The 22,397-nt window shown below is 45.4% G+C and overlaps 1 protein-coding gene across 1 annotated transcript in view; it reads right to left on the reverse strand.

The window, feature by feature from the left end:
- Nucleotides 1-22,397, reverse strand: part of FKBP1B (FKBP prolyl isomerase 1B) — a 142,051-nt gene that overhangs the window by 20,365 nt on the left and 99,289 nt on the right. The window contains exon 3 of the mRNA XM_082251759.1: nt 11,368-11,480. Coding sequence (XP_082107885.1) covers nt 11,368-11,480 — 113 coding nt within the window. The remainder of the gene's footprint in view (nt 1-11,367; nt 11,481-22,397) is intronic.

The following is a 22,397-nucleotide window of genomic DNA, read 5'->3' on the forward strand; positions in this document are numbered from 1 at the left end:
ATGGCCAATTATGGGTTCCAACCTGCCGTGTTACCGGAGGTATTCTCTCCCCAGGATATTCCGGCTGTGGAGGATCACCTTTCCGTCCTACGTGCTTCTTGGGTACAGATCCAGAAGTCCCTTGAGGTCTCTGCGCAGCGACAGAGACTCCAGGCTGATCGCAGACAAGCGCCTGCTCCTTCCTACCAGGCCGGAGACCGTGTATGGTTGTCCACCCGCAACCTCAACCTTCGAGTGCCCACTCCCAAGCTGGCGCCTCGCTTTGTTGGTCCCTTCCGAGTGCTTTGCAGGGTAAACCCGGTAGCCTCCCTAGATGTCCATGCTCCTGCCTTGCTCCGAGCCTTCCACGCACGCTTCCCTCAGAAACCGTTCTTTACTCCGCGGAGGAGGGGCCCTTGAGGGGGAGGTACTGTCATGGTCTTACCTTCTTGCTGTTCTCCTTCGTTTGACATGTGCTGGCGGCCATCTTGGTTTCTGGGTTTCTTGTAGCCTCCCACCCTGCGGTTCCTCCTTCCCACTGGGAGGAGCTGGATGCCTAGCTCATATATATAGGAGGTCTGTGGCTTCAGTTCCTTGCTTGGTCCTCCTGTGTTCACATGCTTCTAAGACTGCTGCTGCTTCTGGTCCCTGATCCTGGCTTCGTCTGACTACCCTGCTGGTTCCTGATCCTGGCTTCGTCTGACTACCCTGCTGGTTCCTGATCCTGGCTTCGTCTGACTACCCTGCTGGTTCCTGATCCCAGCTTCGTCTGACTACCCTCCTGGTTCCTGACCTCTGGCTTCGCAAGGACTCTGCCTCGGTTTCGCCATCCGTTTGGACTTTTGCTTTACAGCTTGATTTTCAATAAAGCCTTCTTATTTTCACTTATCTGTTGTTGTACGTCTGGTTCATGGTTCCGTGACACCCACAACCACCCCAAAACCCTCCAGGGGGAGAGGGGAGACAGCCAGTGAGGCTATGTCGTGGCCGACCTAGCGCGGAGCTGAGGTCTGCATGCACTCGCTCGCTGGCCAGACAGGGGTGACCACTGGATCTAGATTATCCAGCCCGGCAGTTGATTGTAGATCTCACAGGAAAAAATGCAGGAGAAAAAAAAATTTCTATCTAAAATTTTTTTGCCAGGACCAAAGATCCCAGCAAGGAAATAGGTCCTTACTCCTGACTAGGCAGAAAAAACTGAGTGCCTATAGCAGGGAGAGGGAGTATACCCCCTGGGACTGCCCATGGGTGTAGCCAGAATTATTTTCTGCCTAGTGTCCTACTCCTGTAGGGAGCAGTATAACCCAATGGTTATGAATATCAGGAGCTGTGTCCGTTAATGAACGAAAGAGAAATGGTGTTTTGTGCTGATTAAAGAGATACCAAATACAGTATGTAAGCTCTCAAAATTGCTTGCACATGCAAAACAGCTACTAACTACTCTCTAGACTGGAGTTAACCATAAAGGATGGTCATGGAATTATTCCTCTCATATATTCATGCATATGCAGGGAATGGACTTTTACAATGTTTTTTTAGTTTCCATTTTTAGATTTTAATACTTTTTTTTTTTTTAAAACACTTTTTTACTAGACTGTATTACTATGACAAGGGGGCCTCCTATATGATAGCATTATGCAGGTGACAGGTCCTCTTTATGGAGATATCAGGTTTATGTTAGATTCCTAATGTCTTCCCTGTATTTTAATTTAAGAGATAGAAAGAACAGAAAGCAATTGATCTGTTTCTTATCCAGGCACAACATGCGGCCTTCTCACATCTGTGAACAATAAAGTGTTCAGGACAGAGTGCTTCCAGGTTCACTGCACAGAGGAGAGATAGGGCATCAGATCTCTCCTCTGTGCGACCCATCAGCAATCCTGATGTTTTTTTTTGTTTGTTGTGGGACCATGGGTTTCATCTATGAGCTTGTTTGAATCCTTTCAATGCTATGACAAGTAGATTAACCTCCCTGACGTTATTCCTGAGTGTGGCTCGGGGTGGGATTTCACTGCCATAAGCGGTAACCCCGAACCACACTCGGGGTACCGCCAGGGAGCATCGCTGGATCCTTGTAGGAGGTTACTCACCTTGTCACTGGGATCCAGCGATGTGTCCCTTCGGCATACGGCGGCCGGATCTTCCGCCCGATGCTGTAGAGCCCCGGCTTCCGTCTCCTGCGACGTGACGCTCGCAGGGGTGTGGAACCGGCGGCAAATTTGAAAAGTTATACACACAAGCACACTGATTTCATTGCAAAATAAAAAAAAAAAGATGATATTAGTATGCCCCCCAGTGCCCTTTCCTGCAGTTTTACTGTACTTTTTATGTGTATATATATATATATATACTGTATATACGTGTATATATATAGCTATACACACATATATATATATATATATATCTATATATAGATATACACACATATACATATATATATATATAACATACGTATACGTATATATATATATATATATACATATATAAATATATATACTCTTTAACTTATTTATAGTTATTTATTATATTATAATTTTTGATTTTGTGTTTCAAACTTTATCATTCCTGAGATGTTATAAAGAAGAATGCACAGTAAAAAAAAATCATATGTAAATAGTTGGTTTTGGCTGCTCGTCCTTAAGAATTACTAGCAAAATAATTGTACCGCTTTCAGCACCTAAAATCGGAAACAATCATACCGCCAGGGAGGTTAAAGTCTATGCAAATCCAAACAACGCACTTCTCTTATTTCCTCCCTTATTTGGTCTGCTAATGCTAAATGTCAATGATCATGTCAGAAATCTTGTGAGCTGATAATGTCTCTGCCTGTGTACAAGGAGGGGTTATGAAGATGACAGAGTGAGAGGAGATACGGAGAGGTTATGAAGATGACGGGGTGAGAGGAGATACGGAGAGGTTATGAAGATGATGGGGTGAGAGGAGATACAGAGGTGTTATGAAGATGACGGGGTGAGAGGCGATATGGAGAGATTATGAAGATGACGGGGTGAGAGGCGATACGGAGGGGTTATGAAGATGACGGGGTGAGAGGAGATACAGAGGGGTTATGAAAATGAAGGGCTGAGAGGCGATACGGAGGGGTTATGAAGATGACGGGGTGAGAGGAGATACGGAGAGGTTATGAAGATGACGGGGTGAGAGGAGATACAGAGGTGTTATGAAGATGATGGGGTGAGAGGAGATACAGAGGGGTTATGAAGATGAAGGGCTGAGAGGCGATATGGAGGGGTTATGAAGATGAAGGGCTGAGAGGCGATACGGAGGGGTTATGAAGATGACGGGGTGAGAGGCGATATGGAGGGGTTATGAAGATGATAGGGTGAGAGGAGATACGGAGAGGTTATGAAGATGACGGGGTGAGAGGAGATACAGAGGTGTTATGAAGATGATGGGGTGAGAGGAGATACAGAGAGGTTATGAAGATGACGGGGTGAGAGGAGATACAGAGGTGTTATGAAGATGATGGGGTGAGAGGAGATACAGAGGTGTTATGAAGATGATGGGGTGAGAGGAGATACAGAGGTTATGAAGATGACGGGGTGAGAGGCGATATGGAGGGGTTATGAAGATGATGGGGTGAGAGGCGATACGGAGGGGTTATGAAGATGACGGGTGAGAGGCGATACGGAGGGGTTATGAAGATGACGGGGTGAGAGGAGATACAGAGGGATTATGAAGATGAAGGGCTGAGAGGCGATACGGAGGGGTTATGAAGATGACGGGGTGAGAGGCGATATGGAGGGGTTATGAAGATGATAGGGTGAGAGGAGATACGGAGAGGTTATGAAGATGACGGGGTGAGAGGAGATACAGAGGTGTTATGAAGATGATGGGGTGAGAGGAGATACGGAGGGATTATGAAGATGACGGGGTGAGAGGAGATACAGAGGTGTTATGAAGATGATGGGGTGAGAGGAGATACAGAGGTGTTATGAAGATGATGGGGTGAGAGGAGATACAGAGGTGTTATGAAGATGACGGGGTGAGAGGCGATATGGAGGGGTTATGAAGATGACGGGGTGAGAGGCGATATGGAGGGGTTATGAAGATGATGGGGTAAGAGGCGATACGGAGGGGTTATGAAGATGACGGGTGAGAGGCGATACGGAGGGGTTATGAAGATGACGGGGTGAGAGGCGATATGGAGGGGTTATGAAGATGACGGGTGAGAGGAGATACAGAGGGGTTATGAAGATGACAGAGTGAGAGGAGATACAGAGGTGTTATGAAGATGACGGGGTGAGAGGAGATATGGAGGGGTTATGAAGATGATGGGGTGAGAGGAGATACAGAGGTGTTATGAAGATGACGGGGTGAGAGGCGATATGGAGGGGTTATGAAGATGATGGGGTGAGAGGAGATACAGAGGTGTTATGAAGATGATGGGGTGAGAGGAGATACAGAGGTGTTATGAAGATGACGGGGTGAGAGGCGATATGGAGGGGTTATGAAGATGATGGGGTGAGAGGAGATACGGAGAGGTTATGAAGATGACGGGGTGAGAGGAGATACAGAGGTGTTATGAAGATGACGGGGTGAGAGGCGATATGGAGGGGTTATGAAGATGATGGGGTGAGAGGAGATACGGAGAGGTTATGAAGATGACGGGGTGAGAGGAGATACAGAGGTGTTATGAAGATGATGGGGTGAGAGGAGATACAGAGGTGTTATGAAGATGACGGGGTGAGAGGCGATACGGAGGGGTTATGAAGATGATGGGGTGAGAGGAGATACAGAGGTGTTATGAAGATGATGGGGTGAGAGGAGATACAGAGGTGTTATGAAGATGACGGGGTGAGAGGCGATATGGAGGGGTTATGAAGATGATGGGGTGAGAGGAGATACGGAGAGGTTATGAAGATGACGGGGTGAGAGGAGATACAGAGGTGTTATGAAGATGATGGGGTGAGAGGAGATACAGAGGTGTTATGAAGATGACGGGGTGAGAGGCGATATGGAGAGATTATGAAAATGACGGGGTGAGAGGAGATACAGAGGGGTTATGAAGATGAAGGGCTGAGAGGCGATACGGAGGGGTTATGAAGATGACGGGGTGAGAGGCGATATGGAGGGGTTATGAAGATGATAGGGTGAGAGGAGATACGGAGAGGTTATGAAGATGACGGGGTGAGAGGAGATACAGAGGGGTTATGAAGATGATGGGGTGAGAGGAGATACAGAGGTGTTATGAAGATGACGGGGTGAGAGGTGATATGGAGGGGTTATGAAGATGATGGGGTGAGAGGAGATACGGAGAGATTATGAAAATGACGGGGTGAGAGGAGATACAGAGGGGTTATGAAGATGAAGGGCTGAGAGGCGATATGGAGGGGTTATGAAGATGATAGGGTGAAAGGAGATACGGAGAGGTTATGAAGATGACGGGGTGAGAGGAGATACAGAGGTGTTATGAAGATGATAGGGTGAGAGGCGATATGGAGGGGTTATGAAGATGACGGGGTGAGAGGCGATACGGAGGGGTTATGAAGATGATAGGGTGAGAGGAGATACGGAGAGGTTATGAAGATGACGGGGTGAGAGGAGATACAGAGGTGTTATGAAGATGATGGGGTGAGAGGAGATACGGAAGGGGTTATGAAGATGACGGGGTGAGAGGAGATACAGAGGTGTTATGAAGATGATGGGGTGAGAGGAGATACAGAGGTGTTATGAAGATGATGGGGTGAGAGGAGATACAGAGGTGTTATGAAGATGACGGGGTGAGAGGCGATATGGAGGGGTTATGAAGATGACGGGTGAGAGGCGATATGGAGGGGTTATGAAGATGATGGGGTAAGAGGCGATACGGAGGGGTTATGAAGATGACGGGTGAGAGGCGATACGGAGGGGTTATGAAGATGACGGGGTGAGAGGCGATATGGAGGGGTTATGAAGATGACGGGTGAGAGGAGATACAGAGGGGTTATGAAGATGACAGAGTGAGAGGAGATACAGAGGTGTTATGAAGATGACGGGGTGAGAGGAGATATGGAGGGGTTATGAAGATGATGGGGTGAGAGGAGATACAGAGGTGTTATGAAGATGACGGGGTGAGAGGCGATATGGAGGGGTTATGAAGATGATGGGGTGAGAGGAGATACAGAGGTGTTATGAAGATGATGGGGTGAGAGGAGATACAGAGGTGTTATGAAGATGACGGGGTGAGAGGCGATATGGAGGGGTTATGAAGATGATGGGGTGAGAGGAGATACGGAGAGGTTATGAAGATGACGGGGTGAGAGGAGATACAGAGGTGTTATGAAGATGACGGGGTGAGAGGCGATATGGAGGGGTTATGAAGATGATGGGGTGAGAGGAGATACGGAGAGGTTATGAAGATGACGGGGTGAGAGGAGATACAGAGGTGTTATGAAGATGATGGGGTGAGAGGAGATACAGAGGTGTTATGAAGATGACGGGGTGAGAGGCGATACGGAGGGGTTATGAAGATGATGGGGTGAGAGGAGATACAGAGGTGTTATGAAGATGATGGGGTGAGAGGAGATACAGAGGTGTTATGAAGATGACGGGGTGAGAGGCGATATGGAGGGGTTATGAAGATGATGGGGTGAGAGGAGATACGGAGAGGTTATGAAGATGACGGGGTGAGAGGAGATACAGAGGTGTTATGAAGATGATGGGGTGAGAGGAGATACAGAGGTGTTATGAAGATGACGGGGTGAGAGGCGATATGGAGAGATTATGAAAATGACGGGGTGAGAGGAGATACAGAGGGGTTATGAAGATGAAGGGCTGAGAGGCGATACGGAGGGGTTATGAAGATGACGGGGTGAGAGGCGATATGGAGGGGTTATGAAGATGATAGGGTGAGAGGAGATACGGAGAGGTTATGAAGATGACGGGGTGAGAGGAGATACAGAGGGGTTATGAAGATGATGGGGTGAGAGGAGATACAGAGGTGTTATGAAGATGACGGGGTGAGAGGTGATATGGAGGGGTTATGAAGATGATGGGGTGAGAGGAGATACGGAGAGATTATGAAAATGACGGGGTGAGAGGAGATACAGAGGGGTTATGAAGATGAAGGGCTGAGAGGCGATATGGAGGGGTTATGAAGATGATAGGGTGAAAGGAGATACGGAGAGGTTATGAAGATGACGGGGTGAGAGGAGATACAGAGGTGTTATGAAGATGATAGGGTGAGAGGCGATATGGAGGGGTTATGAAGATGACGGGGTGAGAGGCGATACGGAGGGGTTATGAAGATGATAGGGTGAGAGGAGATACGGAGAGGTTATGAAGATGACGGGGTGAGAGGAGATACAGAGGTGTTATGAAGATGATGGGGTGAGAGGAGATACGGAAGGGGTTATGAAGATGACGGGGTGAGAGGAGATACAGAGGTGTTATGAAGATGATGGGGTGAGAGGAGATACAGAGGTGTTATGAAGATGATGGGGTGAGAGGAGATACAGAGGTGTTATGAAGATGACGGGGTGAGAGGCGATATGGAGGGGTTATGAAGATGACGGGTGAGAGGCGATATGGAGGGGTTATGAAGATGATGGGGTGAGAGGCGATACGGAGGGGTTATGAAGATGACGGGGTGAGAGGAGATACGGAGGGGTTATGAAGATGACGGGGTGAGAGGCGATATGGAGGGGTTATGAAGATGACGGGGTGAGAGGCGATACAGAGGTGTTATGAAGATGACGGGCTGAGAGGCGATACGGAGGGGTTATGAAGATGACAGAGTGAGAGGAGACACAGAGGGGTTATGAAGATGACGGGGTGAGAGGAGATACAGAGGGGTTATGAAGATGACGGGGTGAGAGGCAATATGGAGGGGTTATGAAGATGACGGGGTGAGAGGAGATACAGAGGGGTTATGAAGATGACAGAGTGAGAGGAGACACAGAGGGGTTATGAAGATGATGGGGTGAAAAGCGATATGGAAGGGTTATGGGGATGAGGAGCGAGGAAGATATAAGGCAGGTTATAGAGATGATGAGGGGGAGAAGATAAGGGGGGTTCTGAAGATGAGTAGAGGGGGAAGGGGGAGGAGATAATCCATCAGAAAGGAATTGGGCAGGGTTGACACTAGGGCTGAATGATATTCGATGTTCACATCGACATTGTGCTGTGAGCGTGGGCGATAGTCACATCGCCAGAAAATGCGATGGAAGACACAGTGTGGAAGGCAGAGAAGTCGGGACTCACAGTGAGTAGAAGTCTGCCCTGCAGCTTGTTCTCCTGACTGATCGGTGAGCAGCGGCACAGCGAACCAATCACGTGATTGGTTCGCTGTGCCGCTGCTCACGATGTGATTGGTTCGCTGTGCCGCTGCTCACGGCGCTCACCGCTCAGTCAGGAGAACTAGCTCCAGGGCAGACTGAACATGTCAGGGGACGGAAGTCAGGCTGTGTTCTTCTAGAAACTCACTGTGAGTCCCAACTTTTCTGCCTTCCACCACACTGTCTTCTTATCCTGCTGTGATACTTCCCAGTTCCCTACATTAACATTAACCCTGGCCTGTATGGTACAATCAGAAGGCTGCACTACTTCCCTACAGTAACATTAACCCTGTATGGTACAATCAGAAGGCTGCACTACTTCCCTACAGTAACATTAACCCTGTATGGTACAATCAGAAGGCTGCACTACTTCCCTACAGTAACATTAACCCTGTATGATACAATCAGAAGGCTGCACTACTTCCCTACAGTAACATTAACCCTGTATGGTACAGTCAGAAGGCTGCACTACTTCCCTACAGTAACATTAACCCTGTATGGTACAGTCAGAAGGCTGCAGTACTGCCCCACATTAACATTAACCCTGTATGGTCAGAAGGCTGCACGTTCCGCGTGCCTGCACAGTCACATGTCTTTGGTTTGCTGTGCCACTCGCTGCTCACGGCACTTACAGCCAACATTCACAACATTCATCACTACTAAAAATGTGCGACGAAGAGGATCCGCCGCAAAAAAATATCGCAATATATATCGTTGGGAAAAAAAAATCGCAATGTGATTTTTTTTCAATATCGTGCAGCCCTAGTTGACACCACAAGCTTAGAAAGTCATACCTGTGGTGTAATGTCAAGGAGAAAGATGGGTGTATAGTACCATATTCTTACACATGACATCAGTAGTAATTTTTCTGCACTTCTAACTTGTTTTTAAGGGATAAAACATGGGAAAATGTGTATGTATTTCAAGGATCTACGCAATGTTTTTTTTTTTTAATTTTGCTTTGGCATACACTTTTATTGCAGTTATTCTGTGAATCTGGCATTTACATAAAGGTAAGCACAAAATCAATATTAAAATTGTCTTAATACAGTGCAGCTAATTGGAAAATCCTTATGTCTGAGAGGCCATGGAATCAAATGAGTCTGCAAATGCTATGGAAATTTTTCCAGTGTTCTTCACTCACTTCCCCTTGGCGAAATGTACATGCATGCAAATACAGATATACAGAAGCCTCTATATGTACACTGTGGTTGGCTAACTGGTGAACACAAAGGCACAGAAGAATGCAAGTGTTGCTCATTACAAAAGGGTTCAGGTATAATTCAAGGGCGGTGGAGAATGTGCTGTCTCTAAAATGTACAGGCCTTGCGTACCACAAGTGGACACCTTGTAACCCCTCTGTGGGGCAATACTGATCACATCTGGATGTTGGAAGCGCTGGATATTGTGCAAGGAGATATATTGACCTGCTGCAAGATCACCTTGTAAGCAGTACCCAATCCTTCCCAAAAAGACAGAAGTATAAAAAGCAGGACTAAGAGCAACAGGGAAGACATCTTCTCCCTATTCCTATTTGAATCAATGCCTTCAGAATCACAAGCCAAAATTATGACTTCTATATGACCTGTCACAAACCTGGAAAATTTAGAAATATCAACGCAGTCAAAAACATTCAGAAGTGGCCATTTCATTTATTAAAAGCCTCAAGGTAAAAGAATCAGTGGATCCATAGATACAGGCTGAATTTACACAGAAATCTTGACTTTGATTGCTCAACCAGCCTCCTTAAGCTTTATTGTTGCTGCCACATTGGGAAATATATGGTGGGCCGGTGGATGTTAAAGTAGAACTATAGGCAAAACTTTTTTTTTTTTTCATTTTGCATAGAGTAAGGGAGGATTATAACCCCTGTCAGATTTTTTTTTTCGCCATCTGTGTCCCATTGTGGAGATTTCTCTTCACTTCCTGTCCAATAGCCAAACATGAAGTGAAAGGAAATCCCTGCAAATGAAAAGAATTCCTTTGGGACCCCCAGGTCACCAGAACTAGAGTCCCCATTGGAAGAGTTCCCTGCTATTACTTTTCTGGGGACACCCTAAAATTTGGGATTTTCCTTTACTTTCACTTTCAATGATAATAGTAAACAGGACAAATAGAGACGGTAAATCTCCCTAACCGGGATACAGACAGCAATAAAAACTGACAAGCATTCTAATCCTTCTTCACTCTATCCAAAATGAAAAAAAGTTTTGCCTTTAGTTGAACTTTAATTCTGGAGCACACTATAAAAATGGTGCTCTGTTTACTTTTTGTGCACGTACCAGGCATAAGCACAATGCCTATGATTGCAACGTCAGCGCAGAATACAGGCAAAGTATACAGAGCCAGAGTGGCTCTGTGTCTTGTGATCACTGTGGCCAATCACAAATGAAAACAAAAAACCTTAACAAATTCTCCCCTGATGCCTCTACTGCTGACCTTATGCAACTAATATCGCTGACCAATAATGAAAGATGGGCACACTGGGGGCATATTGACCACCACTGAGCAGCAGGTTGTACACAAGGGGCATATTGACCATAAGGGGAACACAGTACATACCTATGACCACCACTAAGCAGCAGGGGGGTACACAGGGGGCATACATACATGTATGTATGTATGTATACATGTAAAATGAAACAATTCTATGGATGTTGGAACTGTCCTGGTATTAGAAGGCCTCAAAAATGTGATAGGCAGTCAGAACATCAGATTTTTTTTACAAAGTCCCCCCCCCCCCCCTTTATATAGTAACTAATAAAAAAAAAAAAAAAAAAAACTCAGGGATTACCACCAACAGAGGGCTTTACTCATCTAAAAAGAGATATAAAATTGAATTGAGTACAGCGCTGCTAAAAAATGAAAAATGGTCTGGCAAAAAAGGGGTAAGGGAGTCTTGGGAAATATGTAAGCATGGGACTAAACTCAAGGTTTAAAGGATAAATAGATATACATATCGTATATCTTCAGCTATTCATATCTCTGGGTATATAAATTTGTGGTTTTCACCTAAGGAAGCTCTGCTTAAGCATTTGTTTTTCCATCTTCTGCTCGAAAGTCCTGACCAAGGGTCACATCTGATCTTAAAGGAGAAAGAATATATTTATACCTGTGCAATGCCATCATCCCATCCTTTGATCACTTCCTGTCGTCCTAATCTGAACTTGAAAGGCTTGTTTCTATCTCTGGATGAATCAAACTTCTTTCCATTCTGCAACATGCCTGAAGAAGGAAAAAAAAATAAATAAAAAGATCATCGATATTGCAGAAAAACCAGGGCACAGTAATAGTGAGCATACACACGTAGATCATCTGCAGAGAAAGGTCATGTTAGATCAACCTTTCCTAACCTCTTCACCATGGAGGAGCCCTTAAATAATTTACAGGTCCTGGGGAACCCCTGCTAAAAATGATTATACCAACAGCTTAAGATATATTATATCAGTAAGTTTTTAATATGAGAATAAAGAAATGCAATGTACCTAAAGTGTTTCACACCCAGGGCAGGTCATTTTTTTTTTTTAAACCACCTGCTGTATATGACGATATTATTTTCAGTAATAATCTTGAAATGAAAAAAAATGTTGCATGATGAAAACAAATTCAAACAGTGAAAAAGGTGGTGCCCCCTAGCATTAATGGTTAATGCCAAAATGATTCCTTATGCTCATATTCAATGGGAAACTGCCACCCCTTGCATTGGTGGTCTGTGTAGGGGAGGAAGCAGTTCAGCACTGCACACAGCTCAAAGAATCCCTAGCACCCTCATGAGGAGCCCTGGTTGAGTAAGGCTCTGTGGAAATGTGCATGTATTCCAAAGATGTACTAAAATGTTTTGTTTTTTTTTAATTTTGCCTTGACATAGTCTAATGCCTCATTTCCACTGAGTGATATGGTTCGGTTCAGTACGGTTCGGAACGGTACACATTGCGTTTCCACTGCCAATAGTACCCTTTCATGATAGGCGTGGTGTAGCAGGAAAGCTGTGATAGACAATTCTCTGTCAACCAATCAAAGTTCTGCAGAGTGTAGCTCCACCCTGTTGGTACGGTACTAATGTGCTTGGTACCCCAACGAAAAGGTACCAAAAAGTGGTACGGTACGGTTCGGAATTAGGGTACCATTCATAATGGAAACGGCATAAATAGCGTACCGTACCGAACCGAACCGTACCAGAAAGCTCAGTGGAAACGAGCCATAAAAGTGCATTCATTCTGTAAATGTGGCATTTATACAAAAAGCAAGTACATAATTAGTAATTACATTTTGAATCATGTAATCAAATATGACTGCTAGTGCTATGTAAAAATGTCCATTGTTCTTTACTCACTTCCCCTGGGCATAATGCACATGCTTCGTCACCAATACATGCAAATGAGGAGCCCTAAGGATCAATGGAACCCTGGTTGAAAAAGGCTGTGTTATGTCATCTCCAATAACTGTGAATTAAAACCACATTTGTATTGTTCCCCGGACAGCATGGGTGTTTGACATTCTACCATTTGGTAAAATAAGGATACTGATGGCCAAACCATCTGCAGTATGTCTCCATTGGCTTGATCAGTTGTGAAAGTAAGATGGAAATATGTTATCCTTTGTATTGCTCTAATTATTTCTAATAAACTGGAATATCAAACAATTAATAATTTGATATTTTGTCTTCTAGAGAAGTCCTTCTGAAGTTCAGTCAGGGGGGCTGCTGGTAGTGGATGCATGTGTGGATACATACACATTTTATTGATGGCCAGATCCGAATGGTCATTTTTAAAATACGGGTATGGGTAAGAAGAAGGAGATGCTTAGTAGATGAACTTGTGAGCACACTGCTCAACAGGTTCTGTTAAGAATATTCTTCTAGAAACGATAAGTAGAGGTGATCCAAAAACACACAACCACAAAGTCAACAGCGGGTCCACTGCAGTGGGGCTGATTGATGTCAGTGAACAGCCAGCAGTGAGCCTTGGACAAATTACAGAAAGAAGGCTAGGAACAGATGGAAACGTCTGTCTGAATTGGAATGGGTGAGTGCATATGGATGAACAGCGGTATCAGCCAAACCCCTTAGTTGACCGTAGCCAATAGTACTGGAGAATACCCTGCTAGGGGTGTAGCTCATGTGCAAAGCAATGCCATCAACATCCAGACAATAAGGCAATTTCCTAGAATTTAATTTACAGAAAGGAAGAGTCAGTTGGTACTTCATAACAAAGACGAAGGCTTGCTATTAAAACAACTAGACAGTATACAAAGTGGTCCTATTATTAGCTTGCTCACGCTAGGGTTGCAAATTCTTATTCTCTCTCCCAGGGTTGCTATAGTTCTTAACATCAGCAGGCCATAAGCTACACAATTAACACTTGAGGAATTATTTTTCTAATTGGCTGATCACAGCATGGTCCTATCAGAAGAAAAAGAACGTTTCTACAACTATTTTTCCTATCATTCTACGAGTTACTAAAGTATTCTAGTTAATGGAAAATATTGTAATAAAAGTGGCTGGATTTCTGTATTCTGAATACTCACTGGCCAGGGTTAGGAAAAAGCAATGTAAAACCAGGGTGTCAGGTCACCTGTGGCCAGGTGACAACTGCACCCTGTTGGAGGCAGGGGTGCAGGGCAAGGTAGTGAACCCGATAGCAGACTGCTGCGGATGGACCGGAACTTGGCCCAAGATTCCCCAGGGCGCGGAGTCTAAGACCCAGCAGGTGTTCACCAGAGCCTCTAGTGGTGAGGATGGACTTGGCTGCAGCTGGGCCCAGGTCGCGGCCCCTGGGGTCCCCCGGGTCACGCTCCGTAGGGAGAGAAGGGAAGCAGCCACTCAGGACACATGGAATGGTGATGGGTAAGCCGAGGTCGGGCTAACAGGCAGATGAGGGTAACCAAGGGACAGGCCAAAGGTCAGGGTAACAGGCAAACAGGAATAGTCAGAGACAAGCCAAAGTCGGTACACAGAAAGGTAGATCAAGCACACGGCAGACAGGAAACAAGAAACAAACACTGTTGAACAGCAAAGCAGACCTGCAGTGCACTGGTTAATATAGACTTCCTGTGATGACCTGGGGTGGGGCAGGAACAGGAAGGAGAGATGATGAAAAGGAACCAGAAGTGAAGTCTGGCCTCTAATACAGACATGAAGGAACAGGTAAGCTGCCAAACACTATTGCAAGACCATGACACAGGGAAGCTGGCTCAAACCTGACATCACTAACATCTGGGTGGGACTGTTAAAGGTCAGATCAAACAAACATGAAGTTGTGCACCAAACCAATAGCTGGAGGAGCATATTTATGTAAATGTTCTTGTAAACATAGAAGGGTACCAAAGATGTACACCTTTCTTTTTGCTGTTGTTTACATTGAATAACATCAGCTTAACTTTCAGGCTCAGAGAACATCCAAACCACTTGTGAGGGCCCCGCAACACGTATTTCAATGCTGCCATTATTATAAGGGACATGTGTCTAGGGACATTTTGAGGCTAATATTGTGAAACTCAGTCAGACACTGCAAGCTGATTAGAAGGACCACCATTTTCCCATCTTCCTGTCAGTGTAAAACTGCCTGCTTGTATGATGTAAAGGCAAACAGCTCAAACTGACAGTCTACAGGAGATCTGCATGGCATTAGTGATCTGCTGATTGCTGGTGCAATAATTTCCCAGGCTCCTGAAAAAATAGTAAATGCATACTTTTTTACCTGCAAAAAAAATGGGCATTTATTATTTTTAGGGAACTTATCCTTTAAACATTGCATAAAATAGCAAAAAAGAACCCCATGAATATACTCCCTTTTTCCTGACTTCTGTAATGCAAGAGGTGACGCCATCCTTCTGCTAAAAAGAGACCAGGGAATTCACAGTGACCGGAAAAGAGGATGACGTCACGCTCACCTAGGCCCTACAGAAGGAAGCCAGAAAAAGGTAAGTATATTATCCTCTCCATCAGATTTTTCTATTATGCTTTAAGTATAGCTGGGGCATTGAATAATAAGACAATGTCATTGAGGTGCAAAGTCCTCTTTAAGAACTAAGAAGTTTGTTACTGCTCACCAATCTAGCTTGAACAAATATATCCAATATGGCAATTTGGAATCACGGGGCAGGATAAATGGCTAAAGTCCACCGTCAGCAAGCCATGTATAGCTGGCCAAAATTCTCAATTTTGAGATAACCCTCACAGCAAATTGTCGTTAAAAGATAACTTCAAACTGTTTTGCCACTTTAACGTAATCAAGTGGTCATAGACACTTAGTACATGAAAGCAAAATTTTCATATTAGAAAAATTATTAGAGGCAGTTGTTCATGCTTATATAACGATTATTTGTGCAAAGCCTAAACATGCAGCTTCGAGATGATCCATACAACAGACTGGTATCTTCAGAGAAAGTAGATCCATCATGCTGGAGGGCGTGTTCTGCCATATTAACCTGATCACACACAATCAGAATGTCAATTTCTGTACAGGAAGCACTGTTTTGATGTTATCTTGATACAACCGTATGTGTATTTTGCAAAGGCGCAATTTTTTCAGTAAAGGAAGTTGTGTTTTTGAAGCATTCACTCATATGTAGTATGTAGGACAGAATACTCTGATCAGCACTTGCAGCTACTGGCTGAGACTGATTGTTGTAAAAATGCTGGTTTTCCAGTAAGACCGTTTGACAGAAGCCAGTCGTCAGACCGCCTCCTGTTGAACAGACAGAGGTACACATGAATCGAAACTCAGTTGGTTTCTACATGTGGCCCAGGCTTTATGCTTTGTACACACGCAACGATTATCGGCCGACCGATCGGCCGACTTTTGTCTAGTGTTGTTGTGTTGGTTGAAATGTGCTCTAGACTGCACACGAATTTTCTCGGCCAACAAAAACCTACTTCAGAATTGATGTCATGTGATGGTTTACTTTCCGTGTGTTTTTTCATCTCTGAGCATGCCCAGTCTTGCTCATCAGATTTTTTTCTGCCGAAATCTGTACTGACTGACGGAAAATCGGCCGTTGTGTTGACGGCCAACAAAAATTTTATAGCATGCACACCAGATTTTGTTCGGCCGAAAAGTCGGAGTCGGTTGTCGGAAGCATCATACTAACAAGCCGAAAATCGGCCGATCGGACTTTGGCCAAAAATTCACGGCCAACAATCGTTGCGTGTGTACGAGGCATAAGTTTCATCTTGCTCAGCCTCCTCCAATACACGTACTGTAAAGAATGTAAGGAAAAAGGGGTTTGAATAAGCCCCTTTTTACAGATGGGATGGTGACAGGCCAGTTTAAAATTTTAACAAGGCAGTTAGAGGACAGGCTATAGTTTTGAACTGTTGCTAGGTCAGATTAAGAATTCAGGTGTTTGTTTGGTCAGATAACCCAAGGCAGTTAGAGGACAGGCTATAGTTTTGAACTGTTGCTAGGTCAGATTAAGAATTCAGGTGTTTGTTTGGTCAGATAACCCCCAATCATATTAAGAGATATGTGTAGCTAGGGAGTTTAGGTTTAATTCTGGTTTTAACCTGTTTTTATCCCGCCTTTAGAGCCTGCCTATGGTTATAAAAGGGGGCTCATTCTCACAAGTCTTCAATCACCTCAGAAGAGATCGCCGTGTCAAGTTCAAGTTTTGTCTGACTGACCTTTTTTACTGCGCGGATATTTGGCTGTCACCGGTTCTCTGCAGTTTCTTCCTCAACAGCTGTGACTGTCGATTGAGCCTCGGGTCAAGCCACCGTCTCTGGACGAGGAAGGGCTTCGTGTCAAGACTCTGGTCCGCCTGGCGAGGGAAGAACATCGGGTCAAGTTTTCGGTCTGCTGGAAGAAGAAGGTCTTCGGGTCAAGTCTTCGGTTCTGGCTGGTGTCGAGCTTCGTGTCAACTTACCAACGTCTTGTCGTCCAGCATCATGAGCCTTTTGAGACGTCTCATCGAGCGGGCCGGAGAAGCGGGAGCCGAGGAGTGGATCCGACGTTGCCTGGAGATGCCGTCCGCCGCGAGTCAAGGCGCGTCACCGGAAGAAGTCGTTCGTCCCGCGGTTGTGACGGAGCCGGTCGCCGGGTCAAGTCGGGTGTCGGATGTCGTCATCGGTGAGGGACGGAGGTCTCCAGCGCAGAATCCTGACGTTCGGAGCGCGGACCTGCGCAGAAGAGGATCGAGAGGACCTGCAGCAGAGGATGCCGCCCCGGCGAAGAGGAGACGGGCTCCGCGAGGACGCTTCTCGCCGACCACCGACGCCGGACGGGTGCAGTCGGCACGTCCACCTTCGCGAACATCGGAGAGGAGTGGGCCTACTCCTCGTTCCGCCGGGGGTCCTTCGGTTCCTGCACCGGAAGAGGATCGTCGCCTGAGGGTTCCGGATCGTCCGCCCGTCCGAGGGCCAGGTGAGATTACTACTGCCTACACCTCTCGAGCCACGCTACACGGGTCTCAGGGTGCCACAACTGTCATGGTACAAGGGTCCCAGGGTACCGTGCTTGCTGCGCTACAGGGGTCTCAGGGCCCCTCTACCACACTAGCTTCCACTTTTCAGGCCCCGATGGAGGGCCCAGCTTTTCAATCACCCTCACTTGCTCGGAGTTCAACTGCTGTTCCCCAATCAGCGATAGGAGGGTCTGCTTGCCCCCCCCTTCCTGATGCGATCAGCAGGGTAGGGGGGGCTCCAGGAGGGCCTATTACCGGGCCCAATACGACGGAGGCACTGTCAGAATTAATGAAGGGGTTTTTAAGCTCTTTCCAGGCTATTCTACAGTCCTCCAATCCTTTGCCTGCTTCATCTACCGATGTCAATCCTTCACTCTCACTATCCTCTGCTGCTATGCCTATTTCTTCACCTATGCCTGTGTCCTCTGCGGCTGCAGTAGCAGCTGTGCCTGTTGCTTCTAGTCTTCACAACCTTCCTGTATCCTCCACACCTGTGTTGACTGCGGTACATGAACCTTCCCCTTTGGATGTCTGGGCACCATCTGGTGGGCTTTTAGCTGTGAATGTGCAATCTCCGGTGGGTCACCCAACCCCCAGCATTGCTTCTCCTCCGGTCCCTGCTTCTATTGCCCTAGCTAAGTCACAGAATCTCCCAGAGACATGTCTTAGGGAGGCTCTGCCATGCGAGTTGTCCCCATTGGGTTATCACCTTTCTGACGGTATAAAGGAGAAGATATGGAATGGTAAGTTTATCGATCTCCTCTCTCTTCTGCCATCAGTCAGGGAGTTTGTATCAAAGGGGGATAAGAAAGATGAGGACGACAGGAGGCGGCCTGTTACTAAGACTTTCAATAATTGGTTACAGGCATTTTTTATTTATGCTGCCGTATTATGTGAGAAGCACCCGGGTAAGAGTGTTGGTTTATTTCAACACTTAGATATAATTTTGGAAGCTTATAAAAACTTTGGCGGAATGGCTTGGTTTTCTTATGACGTAGCCTTCCGCCAGAAGTTGTCCGTACAACAGCATTTAAAATGGGGTGTGAAGGATGTCAGCCTTTGGCTGGATCTGTTTTTGCCCAAATCCAATTTCGGTAGACAGGCCATCCCGGGGGCTCAGCAGCAGCCCGCCCCTCATTCTTTTCGCAAAGGAGTTTGTTTTTCATACAATGACTCCCAGTGTAAGTGGCCGGGAACCTGCAAATATAAACACGAATGTTCCTTTTGCGCAGGTTCCCACCCCATCGCCAAGTGCTTCAAAAAGATGCACAGTTCACAACAATCCAGTAATTTTTCTAAAGGCCATAACCCCGGTGAAACTTCGCGCAATGTTACCGTGGCTGCAGCTGTACCCAGACCGGGAGAAAGCCACTCTGGTAACTGATGGTTTTTCTGACGGGTTCTATTTGCCTTCTTTTTCGGGTTATGGTTGCACAATTGTTAAGAACCTCAAGTCGGTTGACCACCTTGAGGACATAGTGATAGAAAAAATAGGTAAGGAAATTTCTGCGGGTAGGTTTGCAGGTCCTTTTCTTTCCCCCCCTTTTCCCAATTTCCGGATATCTCCGTTGGGCATTGTTCAGAAGAAGGAACCTAATACTTATCGCCTTATCCATCATTTGTCGTTTCCCTTTGGGGGGTCGCTGAATGATGAGATTGGCGAGGATGAAGCTTCGGTTCAATACTCTTCTTTTGAGGATGCTCTGGTGGTTTTGAGGAGGTTGGGAAAGGGGGCTCTTTTAGCGAAGACCGATATTAAATCCGCGTTTCGCCTTTTACCGGTTCATCCTGATTCTTTTAACTCTCTCGTTTTTTTCTTTTTGAATCATTATTTTTTGGACAAATGTCTCCCTATGGGTTGTTCCTTGTCGTGTTTTTATTTTGAATGCTTTTCTACTTTTTTAGAGTGGGTAGTTTCATTCAAGGCTGGTCTTGATGATATTGTTCATTATCTGGACGATTTTTTATTTATGGGTCAGGCGAATTCCACTGATTGTTTGCATTTGCTTCAGACATTTTTTGAGGTATGCGAGCAGTTTGGGGTTCCTTTGGCTCATGAAAAAACGGAATGGCCTTCTACTAGGGTTCAATTTTTAGGTATTACTATTGATACCGAACTCATGGAATTTAGTCTACGACTTGAAAAAGTTGAAAAGTTACAGGACTGCCTGCTGCAAATGATTCGCAGGAAAAAGACGACGCTAAAGGAAATGCAATCGTTGCTAGGTTTGTTAGCATTCGCTTCCAGGATCATACCGTTAGGTAAGTTGATTTCCCATAAGTTGTACAGTATTATATCGGGTCTGAAATCTCCATCATCCCATGTTAGGTTGTCTTCTGAAGTTAAGGAAGATATGCTGGTCTGGTTACAGTTCTTGTTTTATTTTAACGGTAAGACAATATGGCAAGAAGATTTTGTTATTGACAAGGACTTTTTTCTTTTCACGGACTCTGCGGGCTCAGTGGGTTTTGCCGCTATTTGGCGAACCCACTGGTGCGCGGATTCTTGGCCGGACAGATGGCTGCAGTTGGGTTATACTCGGAACAGCGTTTTGCTGGAGTTATTTCCAATTGTGGTTGCACTGGAGGTTTGGGGAACCCAGTTTAGGAATAAACGTTTAATGGTAAGGACAGATAATAGGGGAGTGATGTTTGCTATCAACTGTCTTTCCTCCAGATCCCCACCTGTCATTAGGTTGTTGCGATACCTTGTTTCCAGATGTCTGCGGTTGAACATATGGATCAAGGCTTCTTATGTGCCTGGTAAAGACAACTGTATGGCAGATTCTTTATCTCGTCTGCAGATGGAGCGGTTTTTTCAGCTGTTTCCAGAAGCGGACCGGACCAGCTGCCTTTATCCAGATCGGCTTTGGGACATAGTTTAGACTTGGTATCGCATAATATTGCACTTTCGCTCGCCCCGTCTACACTGGCCGGATATCTATCGGCCTGGCAGGTTTGGAAATCACATCTGACTTCGCTTGGCGTCTCTCATGATTCCTTTTCCGAGTCTTTGGTTCTTTCTTTTTTAAATTTCTTGTTCTCTAAAAATTACTCTTGGTCGCATATTAACAAATTGCTGGCGGGTGTTTCCTTTTTTATGAAATTGGATAATCATCCACCTTGTTCGTCGTTTTTTTCCGTGCGCCAGGCGCTAAAAGGCTATAGGAGGTCAAATTGGCACCCTGATCGCAGGGAGGCGGTTACCCCTCGCCTTTTGGAGCGGTTGTGTCATGCAACTGGGCATGTTTGTTTTTCCGAGTACGAGTCGGTTATGTTTCAGGCGGCGTTTTCGCTTCTGTTTTTTGCGGCGCTGAGAATTTCCGAGTTAATACACAATGTTAATAGCGATTCCGGTTTGCGATTTTCGGATGTTAAGATTTATGCGTCCTCTATCAGTATTTTACTGCGATCCTCTAAAACTGACCAGCTAGGTGTCGGCAAATGGATTCATCTTAACCAATACGTGAATTCAGATGTATGTCCAGTTTTGCTTTTGAAGCGTTTTTTATCTGTGAGGTTACCCTGCAGTGGTTCCTTGTTTGTTCATCAAACTGGTAGGAGTTTGACCAAGTATCAGTTTGACGCGGTGTTAAAAAAATGTTTGAAATACCTGAGATTAGATCACTGTTGTATCTCTTCTCATTCTTTCAGGATTGGCGCTGCCACGGAGGCCGCCAGATTAGGAGTGAACGTTCAAATGTTAAAAAATATTGGTAGATGGAAAACGGATGCATTCCGTACGTATGTTCGTCCTAATGTGTCTTGTTGATATTTTCAGGATATCAATGTTTATCGATTTGGATCATCGGCCACTCGTTCGTACACTGGGCACGTGCAAGGGCCAGGAGACGCTGTTATACTGAAAACATTGGCTTGGATCCACGGAAGTATCATATTCAATGGTTTAGTAAGCGGGGCATGCTCTGGCATGAGTTTTTACCGGAAATCTCTAGGTTACTAGGAGTCCTTCCTCCCCCGGATGTGATGTTAATTCATCTGGGGGGGAACGACATCGGGAAGTTTAGGACTCTGGACCTCGTTTTCAAAATTCGTGACGATTTTAACTATTTGAGGTCTGTCTATCCAGGTATACGGTTTGTATTTTCCGAAATTATACCCAGACTCCTATGGTTTAGGCATGGTCAGCTTAAGCCCCTTGAAAGAGTCAGGAGGAGAATCAACCGAGCCTTATCTAAATTATTAAGCGGGATCGGTGTCTTCTCTTTCAGACACTTAGAGCTGGAAGGTGGGATCCGCGATTTTTACAGGTCTGACGATGTACACCTGTCGGATCTGGGTATAGATGTTTTTAATGCTAACCTGGGTACATGTGTAGAAAAGGCCGCATGGTGGGGTGGTGACAGGAGGGCGCGAGCCTCCTGTCTTATGGATAATTTCTAAAAAGTTAAGTTGGATTTGTTTGACCCGGATTTTGGTAATCGGGTCAATTCTGATTTATGAATTTGTTAATGATAATTTTAACAAGCATTAAACAGCCGCGGCCTTTAAATTCCAGAGCTGTGTAAGGTCTCATTATTTAATTAGTATTAAGTTAAGCTAATAACAAGTCCTGTCTGCCATCCCATGTAAGGAAAAAGGGGTTTGAATAAGCCCCTTTTTACAGATGGGATGGTGACAGGCCAGTTTAAAATTTTAACAAGGCAGTTAGAGGACAGGCTATAGTTTTGAACTGTTGCTAGGTCAGATTAAGAATTCAGGTGTTTGTTTGGTCAGATA

The sequence above is a fragment of the Pelophylax lessonae genome (assembly GCF_965119305.1).
Source record: "Pelophylax lessonae genome assembly, chromosome: 3".
Lineage (NCBI taxonomy): Eukaryota > Metazoa > Chordata > Amphibia > Anura > Ranidae > Pelophylax > Pelophylax lessonae.